At 42.6% G+C, this 9,979-nt stretch overlaps 2 protein-coding genes, 1 long non-coding RNA gene and 1 other non-coding gene across 4 annotated transcripts; 1 reads left to right on the top strand and 3 right to left on the bottom strand.

Annotated features, from left to right (window-relative positions):
* Nucleotides 1-2,627: 2,627 nt before the first annotated feature.
* LOC122005089 (expansin-A4-like) lies at nucleotides 2,628-4,385 on the bottom strand. The gene is made up of 3 exons (XM_042560008.1): nucleotides 4,146-4,385; nucleotides 3,757-4,069; nucleotides 2,628-3,360 (listed from the first exon to the last, which is right to left on the bottom strand). Exons 1-3 carry the CDS (start codon nucleotides 4,291-4,293, stop codon nucleotides 3,051-3,053), a joined length of 771 nt encoding a protein of 256 aa, XP_042415942.1. The 5' UTR covers nucleotides 4,294-4,385; the 3' UTR covers nucleotides 2,628-3,050.
* Nucleotides 4,386-5,189: 804 nt separating this feature from the next.
* On the bottom strand, nucleotides 5,190-5,952 carry LOC122003507. Its single transcript, XR_006117975.1, has 2 exons — nucleotides 5,730-5,952; nucleotides 5,190-5,558 (listed from the first exon to the last, which is right to left on the bottom strand). It is a non-coding gene; the product is annotated as an uncharacterized LOC122003507 (long non-coding RNA).
* Nucleotides 5,953-6,309: 357 nt separating this feature from the next.
* TRNAL-CAG lies at nucleotides 6,310-6,390 on the top strand. Its single transcript has one exon. It is a non-coding gene; the product is annotated as a tRNA-Leu (tRNA).
* Nucleotides 6,391-7,147: 757 nt separating this feature from the next.
* LOC122005088 (probable E3 ubiquitin-protein ligase RHC2A) lies at nucleotides 7,148-8,736 on the bottom strand. Its single transcript, XM_042560007.1, has one exon. The coding sequence runs from the start codon at nucleotides 8,469-8,471 to the stop codon at nucleotides 7,281-7,283; it is 1,191 nt and encodes a 396-aa protein (XP_042415941.1). The 5' UTR covers nucleotides 8,472-8,736; the 3' UTR covers nucleotides 7,148-7,280.
* Between the last annotated feature and the right edge of the window lie 1,243 nt (nucleotides 8,737-9,979).

The raw sequence follows: 9,979 nt of genomic DNA, 5'->3' as shown, positions 1-9,979 counted from the left end.
TTCTCTTGTCATGGTTCCTTCCTATGCCACGTTCTCTACCATGAAAATCTCCACTTCCATGACCTCTACCAGCGAAGTCTTTTTTTTCTATCTCCCCCTTCACTTGAGAAGCTTGAAATGTATTTTCTTCATTCTTCTTAGTGGATCTATTTCGCCTTGCCTCATGAGCTTGTAAAGAACTCATTAGTTCATCAAAAGATCTTTTATCTCCTCGATCACAATTACTATGTAATAATATTTAAGAGTCAAACTTCACAAAACTTTAAAAATAATAATTGCATCAGTGATCTTTTCTCCATAAGATTTCATTTGACTGATAATTGAAATTACTCTAGATAAAATGTCTTGTAAGTTTTATTACCCTTCATAAGCAAGGTCTCAAACTCACTTATGAGAGTTTAGAGTTTTATTGCTATCACTTTGGAGGAGCCTTGGAATTCTTTCTACAATATTTCCCATGCTTCTTTGGAAAATGAGGCAATTGCAATTCTTGAGAAAATCGTCTCATGTACTGCTTATTGAAGAATGAGCAGTGATTTCGAATCTTTCTTTATGTTCTCCTTCAATCGACTTTCATTGGCATTCTTGTCGTCAAAGCCTTTTTCTACTAAATCCTAAAGATCTAAATAAAGTCTTCATTTTGATGCTCCTTTGAAAATAGGGATAAGGGGTTGAGAAACTCTGTTGATTGTCATTGCAAGTAAACTAGGACATGTCAAATCCGACGCTCTAATACCATTGTTAGATATAAATGGGAGGAGGATAAGAGGACAAAAAGGAAAAGTAGAACACAATAATTTTTTCGCTACATAATTCATAAAATAAGTAGCATATTTATAAACTACTTACATAACTCATGACAACCCACTAACTCTAACTCAACTATTCTACTCCACTAACACAATTAATGAAGATACATTGAGTATGGACATTTTTCCTTTAACCACTACTACCACTCATTGTCACATCATCAACCCACTAATTCAATTATTAATTTTAATTTATTTTATCAACATATCAAAGAGAAATATTCTCTGACAAATGATTGTTACTCTGACAGGTTATTATAATTCTCTGACTATATTATTTGTTGAGTGTATCTTGACTGGTCTTTTAATCGACTGATTGTATAGTCGTTCTTCCCTTAAGTTGTTCGGTTATGCACTAGATGATGTTGGAGATTTACTTTGGAAGTAATATGAAGCTAAGTCCCCTAGGTCCAATCTGTTCTGTGACCGACAGGTCATATACCAGGATACTTGCGTCTGAAAAATGGGGAACTGAGTCCCAAGAGATTCGATTAGTACTTTAAGCTGATCTTCCATATGAGAGAAAACTTGCCTTTGAAGTGAGAACCTGAGATTTGGAAGTCCGGCTGAGTTTATAAGGAGAGTTGCTTTACACTTTTATATTCTGTACATATAAGAGACGTGCATGTTGAGTTGTATAAATTTTACCGGAGTTATTACCGACCGACTAAATGAAAGAGGGCTAACATATGAGAAAACTCATAGGGTAGACCGATAGTGGGGTTGATCGGTTATATGCTGAAAGACTTATACTGAAAAGTGAAAATGGGAAGCTCAATTTCTTTATTTCAGTCTGGCGTATGACCGACCGACTCTGTGGTGGGTCAGACATCCTCTAAATTCGATCAGCTATCAAATATTAGATATATGATAGACGTCTTAATATTGGAATAGAGCAATAGGTCCCTTAAGTCCAACCGGCTCCTAGGTCGGTCTTCCTCGTACTGAAAGTCTTAGCGCTGGACAAAGAACAAAGCCTTATTGAGAGTGACACACTGATTGTCACTTCTCTTCCACTTTAACTATCACATCACCTTAATTTTAATCACCGCTTTATATACTTCATATACGGATCCATCCGTAACATCCCGTATCAGGGATCAAAAATCATATTACATGCAAAATTTATACGCACAAAAGTACAAAACAATGATATATAAAATAAAAATAAAGCATAATACATGGTTTTTTGTTTTTGTAAATTAGGCGACTTGTTGAGATGCCTTTAACTAAACTTTACAGCTATATTCTACTCACGTCAGTTTTGCTACTTAAGCCTCATTATATTAAGATTCTTAGCTCTATCCTCTTCTAATTATCGAAATTAACTCGCGTAAAGTTTTTTACATTTGGCCATAAATTATCTTGACATTATGTTCAATATAAAATACTTTTTTATTCAAACAAAAATAATAAAATTAAAATTTTATCTATATAGATAATAAATTTAAACTCTGGTAAAATAAAAAAAACTCTTTTAAAATTTCAGTGCAATGTCACACAACTATTGGTCGCATAAATCTTTAAATTCTCCATTTAAATTTTAAAAAAATTAATAATACTTTTTAAAAAAAAATTAAATTTTGGCACGCTCAACCTTAAAAAAATATTAAAAAAACATTGAAATGTATATACTAATGTATATGATCACGAGAGCATGTAGCTTGATCGAGAGACAATGATCTGTGCCGCGGCTGGCACATTAGAATCTCTTCATTACGCAAGCTGGCTGGCCTCGAGTCGGTGGATTAGAAAAGTAATTTACAGCAGAAAAAACCATAACCATGGCGGCATGGCCCTCTCAAACAAGTACACAAATGAGCAAAAATGCTATAAAACTCGTCATTTCCACTGGGAATCAGAAAAGGCACTTATTCACATTAATTACCGATTTTAAGAGCTGAAACTTGAGCTTAGACCTTAGACGAAGGGTATCGAATTAGAACTTACAATGACAGTAAGACAATGATATATATATATATTAAGCTAGCAGCTGCGGGCTACATGAACCATTTTGATCTGCAGCCACTTCAGCTGCATGTTGCGGCTTTGCCGTAACTACCACCACCACTAGGAGTAGTTACAGACCTTATTCTTGGCTCTTGTCTTCTTCTTAGACGGAGGAATTGGCGCCGGACGAGTAAAATTAAGACACCATATGTAGAGAGGCAAAGTTGTAGCATCACCAAGACGGATGTAATCAAGGTGTTCGGCGAATTGGCGCAGAAAGACTAGACCAGACTAGACTCTAAAGTTCTTGCCGGTGAAAGTCTGGCCGAACTGCCAGTTGGCTGAGGCGATGTTCCAGGAGGTGGAGGTGCGTCGGTCGCTGCTGGTGACGCGGAAGGAGAGAGCCTGGCCGACCAAGTCGGCGTTGGACTGCCAGTTCTGGCCCCAGTTGCGTGACATGGGCATCCATCCGGTGCGGGACCCTTTCACGCTGGCGCGGACGATATCGCCGGCGCCGGCCACGTTGGTGATCAGCACCAGGTTGAAGTACATATGACCGTTGACGGTGAAGCGGATCCCACTGGTCTTCCGGCACGGTACCCTGCCATTGCAGACATCAGGTCAATTTCTCTTACTTTGACAATTCGTCAAACTGCTGCAAGTGCAGAAAGGAAATGGGCCAAGTCGGCTGCGCAGAGCACATGCGGCTGTCACGAGCTCGGCATCCAATGTTCACCGTGGCGTTAGAACGCGTGAATTAATGGCCGAGTGGAGCAACAGGTCACGGGTGGGAGAAAATAGGAGATTTGATGGGGACTGGCCAGTGGTCGAGAAACATGTCATGTGGTCAACAAGAGGGACCATTAAGAACTTCCGCATTTTTTTATTTTTTGGAGGGGTCAGATTGTTTGTGTCTTTCTTAAAAACAATTTTATAGGTTTTTAACCTTCAAACTAAGTAAACTGCGCAACAGAGCAAGGATAAGATGTGGTATTACCGGCGGTAGGAGACGGGAACAATACCGGCGCGGTACTCGGCGATCTTGAGGAACATGGGCATGGCGAGGTCGAAGTGCGGGCGAGGCGGGTTGCACCAGCCACCATTGTCGGAGGGCAGGGCGTAATTGGGCGGGCAGAAGTTGGTGGCCGTGATGACGATGCTGCCGCCCTTGCACGACCGCGGGTCGTCCGCGCACCGGATCTCAAAGCACGCCCCGCAGCTCTGCCCGGAGTTGAACAGCGTCGTGCTCAGCGCCGTCGTCTCCACCCCGTACCCCTCGCTGTACAAGTTCCCGTACCCACACGCCCCTCCTGCACCAGCCACCTCGAACTCATTAAATAATCAAGCAATTAGAGAATGCAGGGGAAGGAGATGAAATGTGCATACCCATGGTCCCGGAGGCGTCGCTACCTCCGTAGAAGGTCGCGTGGGCGGTCTGCCAGGGGCCGCCGGAGTATACGCCTGGGATGCGAGCGTCGGCGAGGAGAACGGAGCACGCGATCACCAGAGCGAGTAGCACTGCAGCCATTGCCATGAGAAGCAGGGAGAATTGAATGAGGAATGGTGAGGTAGAGGGGAGGAAGGTGGAGTACTTAAAGCAAGCAAGCGAGCGAGGTAAGTAGCAGTGAAGAGTGAGAAACAACAATGGCAGAGGAGAAATTTAATGCGCACAAAGTTAAAGTGAAACTGTGCATATCGTCGTGTAGCGAGAGCGCCGAGAGGCGAGGGCAGGAAGAAAACGAACGGAACGGGCGGGGTTGCGCCGCGGTCTGTGGGTTCGGGCCGCGTAAAATGTCGGATGATTTAAAGACGGAGGAGTTGCCATTTTCGATCCGTTACCTGGACGGATCACATCCGCGTGGCAAAGCAGCCTCGTGTCCTTGTAAAGATCTGGGATCTAAGTAAATTTTAAATATTAAATTCGATGGTTAAAATTTTATTTATTTATTTTTTTAAATAAATAAATTTTATGTTTACTAGATGAGTTGGATCCTCGAGGTTCGGAGACGATTCGAAGTGTTTCAATCTCGAGCCAAACATGTGATAGGCGATTCACTCCAATCATTTAATCCACATGTGGTTGGTTGATTCCATTGTACATTTGGTTTGCTTTTCCCCTGCAAAAATATCCTGGCGTGAATTGTTTTCTTTTTGACTTTGTTATCTGAAAAGAGTGAAGTCATTAGCCATGTCTGGGAAAAGGAGCTGAGGAGTGGTCTCTGTCATTCACCAACTTTGATTGGTCCTACCATTAACTAGTAGGGCTAGAGACCAAAAGAGATCTAGACATGAAATCCAGACGCAATAGGATCGCAACAATTGTTTCTAGTTTCTTATTTTTTCTTCTTCTTTTTATTGGGATAACTAGTACCCTCGCAGGTGTAATTACATGTCAGTGGAACATAATCTAAACCCTAAAAACTGCTTAAAACAAAAATGACTCCTTTTATAATATATAAATTCCTTTCCACAGAAATTACCCCTTTTCAGGTGAATCCTTCTTCTCTTAAACAAAAATACAGTTAATATGTAGCTGCTTAAAATCTAAAACTCATTAAAATTGATATATCACTTTTGGCATATATATTTAACATTCAAGAACATTATTAATTCAAAGGACAAAAGAGATGGATTTATTATATTTACCTTCTTTTGTCTATGGCGCCATGCATGATGCAACTGGAGAACACATCACGTGTTCTTGCCCAACGTGAGATCCAGGCCCTCTCGTCCCTCCGGATTCAATTTCACACAGGAATCTTGTTTACTCTTTGTTTGGTAATCTTGTGAGTTTTAAATCTTTACATGCCAAATTCAGAACTTGTTTCAGAATTAAATGTGAATTTGTTTTGGGATTTATAATTGCTTGCACATATATGCATGCCATATTCAGAAGCAGATTATCAAACTTAAGACCGGAGCAGTTTCAGAGTATGATAGTAAATAAAGTGGTTTCAGAGTATTACAAACCTTTCTTTGTTGAACGTGTGTAAACTTGAGCTGACCTATTAATAATCATCTATCTTTCCTGATCTCAAGTGATGAATTGCTTTGGAATCCTTCTGCAACCAAGTCAAGCCTCTGGAAGTAGATTGGGAAAGTTTTTGACTGAACGATTGATCTTTATTGTGGTTGCAATAGACATCTCGTTTCTTTAAGAGTGAGCTCAATAGCTCATACTCATAGCAGTTAGAATTCCATGTCCATTGCCCTTAAAGAACAGTAGTGGGGCACGGGTTTAATCATTCACTTCCACCGAGCAACCACCAGTCTATGGCTATGGCTAGAGCCTAGATACCCATCTGATAGTTATCAGCATATCTATCTAAATTGATTTGCCTCTAGCTATGTACTTCCTTAAAACATAAAACTAGGCTTAAGTAGTATCTAAAGCACCAGTACTCGATAGAAGAGAGGCAAGATCATCACAAATTATCCACCAGTTTTTATCAATAACATTCATTATCGACGGGAGGTGAAAAAAAAAAACAAATAAGAGGAGTTAGGTTGTAATTGCACTTAATTTAGAAATAATAGAAACAAACAACATGTCAAGATGGCAGAGTTGGTCTAAGGCGCTAGTTTCAGGTACTAGTCCGAAAGGGCATGGGTTCGAATCCCATTCTTGACAATGAAATTTTTTGTTATGCTTCAAACTTCCTGTGCTCAAGCAGTTATACTTTTGCACTGATTTAGTTAAATCAAAACACTGCTGGACTAGTTTTTATTCGTTTTATTGCACATGATGTATTGTTTACAAACTAGAATCATTAGTGCTACATCCTCTACTTTTTTTTTGTAATCGGAGATCATTTTGTGGATTTGGCGCAACTAGAAATCTCATAATAAACCTGATTTATAAAGATTGAAGTGGTTTGTCGAGCAAAGTGATACAAAATTGATCAGCGCGTAGTAGGAATTAGGAAGACAACACAGCTTCAAATGAACCAATAAATCCTATCGATTTAGTAGAAAACAAAGCCACAAACAAAGGGATCTTAGAATAGTCAACCGCCATGAATAAGTAAGTGCCTTGGAGCGAGGTCAAGGAGCTAAATAGAGCCTTATAAAAATTATCCATATAAAATAAATAGTAGGCCAGCTTCACGAATTAAGAACACAGTGACCAAAGAAAGACAAGCTGCTGAAATATAGACCTTAAGGTAAGAAAACGATCAAGCTTCTAGACAAACTCAACGGATTGGAGAACAGACATACGTTTAATTTCATCAATAAAGATAGTTAAATCTTAATTTCAGTTGCAGTATATTCATAAAATGCAATCGATTGTGAATTTTCAACCCATTTATGATTCAGTTACTTGGATTATCACAATTAAGGTGTAGAATTATCAAGCCACTGCAAAATGAATCAAAGTAGGCACCAGGAACAAAAGAATTTGAGCCTTGCAAAGTGTTCGATCTTCCATCGCAGAAGTTATACACGATTCTTTCGAACAAATTGAAGAACATATTTATACAATCAAAACGAATCTGAAAAATTAAACTCCCGACTTCTGCATCATGCAATCACGTTGGCATTTGCTTCCGAATTGGAGTTTCTACTTCTCGAGCGCCTCCTGAAAATTGAGCTCCTTCCTTGGCTGTGAGGGAATGAAGATTGAGGTTCTAAGCTCGGCCGTGAAGAGGAAGATGATCGTGAAAACCCAAAGAACGAGAAGAAACTGCGAACTGCTCGATGAATTCCACCGTTCTCCCTCGACCTGGTCGGCGTTCCAGGCCATGATACTCTTCTCGGGGCTCCACTGTTGTCGAATCCCCCATCCATCTCAGTGTAAACTGAGGGAAGCTGCACTTCCCCTGCTCTCCTTCCCCCTGAGAACCTTCCCACCGCGAAGCCCCCACCTGGGAGCCTCCATATCGTGAGTCCCAAAGTCTCCTCTCCGCTTCCGGCTGCAGCGGTCGTCTCATCCTCTTCCGCCATTGCCGTATCGTGTCCCCGGACATCTGTCGGCATCTCATGGCGGCAAACAGGGCATGAGTTCCGTAGCGATAGCCATGGAAAGATGCAATCTTTATGGTAGATGTGTTTGCAAGGCATCTCCCGGGCCTCCTCCCCGAGCTCGAAGGAATCCATGCAGATGGCGCAATGACACTCTTTTCCGATGTGCTCGTCGACGATCTCAACCGTGGGCATCGACTCGATGGCGACCTTCGACGCCGGAGGGTTGTCACACCCCCTCCCGCTACCGACGCCGTTGATATCGATCTGTGCAAGCTGGTCGAGAAGGCGGTCGAAGCCAGAGCCCATCAGGAAATCCGAGATGCTTTCCGGCAACGGTCGGAGGCCAGATCCGGTGCCGTCTTCGTAGTAGAGCTCGAAACTAGTGCTGGAGTTGCGGGCGCCGCTGCGGGATGGGCTGCGGAGGGCGATGACGGGGTTGAAGGGAGAACGGTCGCGGACCGACGTGCGGCGATGGCGGCGGTGTCTGAGGCCCGAAGACTGACGAGCGAACCCGCCAGCGGCGGATCCATCACTGCCGTCCGGGGGAGAGCCAGGCGACGAGAGGACAAGGCGGCGGCGGCGGCGGCTCTCTGCAGGAGAGTGAAATCGTCGAGGCGGCGAGTCGACCTCCTCGAGGAAGCCGCCGTCGCAGTCGGGGCAGACGATGGCGTCCTGCGGCCACACGTAAACGAACCGCCTACAGCAGTAGCACCAGTAGGAAGACGGCGTCGCCATGGCAGAAGGCATAAAACAAGCAAAAGATCCGAGTTTTCCCCAAAAAAAGAACCCCGAAAACCCAATCTTTCGGCGAAAACCCACTAATCAAACAATCTGCGAACTCACAAATCTCAAATTTCCAAATTCAAACACAAAAGACTCCAATTCTCGATCCGGCACTTCGACGGGGGAGTCCAACGCCCGCAATCGGATGGGTAACGGAGGAGGCGGAAAACGTTTGTGACCTAGCAATCGCAGATGAGAATCGTGGTTATATGATGGGCTCAGCGAAGCATCGATGGGGCTAGACGATGACGTGGGATCATATGGATGCCTCCGCCCACTGTAATCGCCATTACCATAAATACACGTGTGACAGCATATTCGTTCCAACTTTTGACGCACGGCAGGTTGGGTTACATTGACCGCGCCACTGGGTCAAATTAAAGGTATTGACCAATCCGAACAGGTACACCCAAGAATTTGGCGACCCCACGTTTATCCCTATCCCACTGCGTTGCCCCAATGAGAAAGAAGGTAATCGTCGGGGATATCGGCTGTGCTTCTCCGCAGCCGGCAAGGGCCTCCATCAAGATAAAATTCATTTTGAAAAACAAATAAATCCCATAAATCAGGGTACTAGAAAACACAGATTTTGGTGTGCGGTCTCGTTGTTGTGACTCACGAGCAAGAAGAAAGAAACAAAGAAGCGGTCAGATAACTAATTGATTGACTACCCCAGTGGAATATTTTACTTCTTTCCGGGAAACTGCACGGGGCTTTCTTGAGGCTTTCACTGGCGGAAAGCCCTCAACTTTGGACACACTCAGTATCATTTTAAAGCTGCGTTCTCACTTTTGCTCTTCGTTTGTCCAATGCCCTTTTGGAAATAATTATTAAACAAGAATTTGTTTGTCCTCGATAATTGCAGGGTCGAAGTGCAACCAACGAAACATGGACATAATTTTGTGCTTAAATTGATTGTTTGAATGGATGATAAGGCACGCTTTAAAATCTCCTCGAGTGCTTGCTTTAGTTGTATGCCTGGGGATGCCATTGGGGCCATGGAAATTGTGGTCCTGATGCCCATGACCCAGAGATGGAATTCCAGCTCACAAGTTATTCCAAATTCCAGTCAAAAATATCCTTAAAAAACTGGCGAATGATTTTTAAGTCGTTACAAAAAATACTCTCAAATAATGACGGAATTAGCGATCAAATTTAATCCGTCATTAATTTTTCCACTATTTATGTTTAACATATTTAATTAGCGATAGAATCATTGGGTTAGAGACAGAAACTTAATTCCGTCATTATTTTAGTGGTCTTATTAGTGTTATGATACATAATTTGTCTTCCCGACCACTCTTCCTCTCCTATCGACCTCCTCTTTGATCTCCAACGTGCTCCTCTAATCTTTGGTTCACACATCCTCTCCTCTCCAACCTCTTACATGCATCCCGTCGGTACACTCCCCTTCCTCTCTCTTCTCATCCTATCGCCCACGATTTGATCATGCCTTGGCTGCGGCCTCCAAG

Source organism: Zingiber officinale, chromosome 7B (assembly GCF_018446385.1).
Source record: "Zingiber officinale cultivar Zhangliang chromosome 7B, Zo_v1.1, whole genome shotgun sequence".
NCBI lineage: Eukaryota > Viridiplantae > Streptophyta > Magnoliopsida > Zingiberales > Zingiberaceae > Zingiber > Zingiber officinale.
Note: the sequence above shows the minus strand (reverse complement) of the source record. Positions and strands in the feature narration are given on the sequence as shown.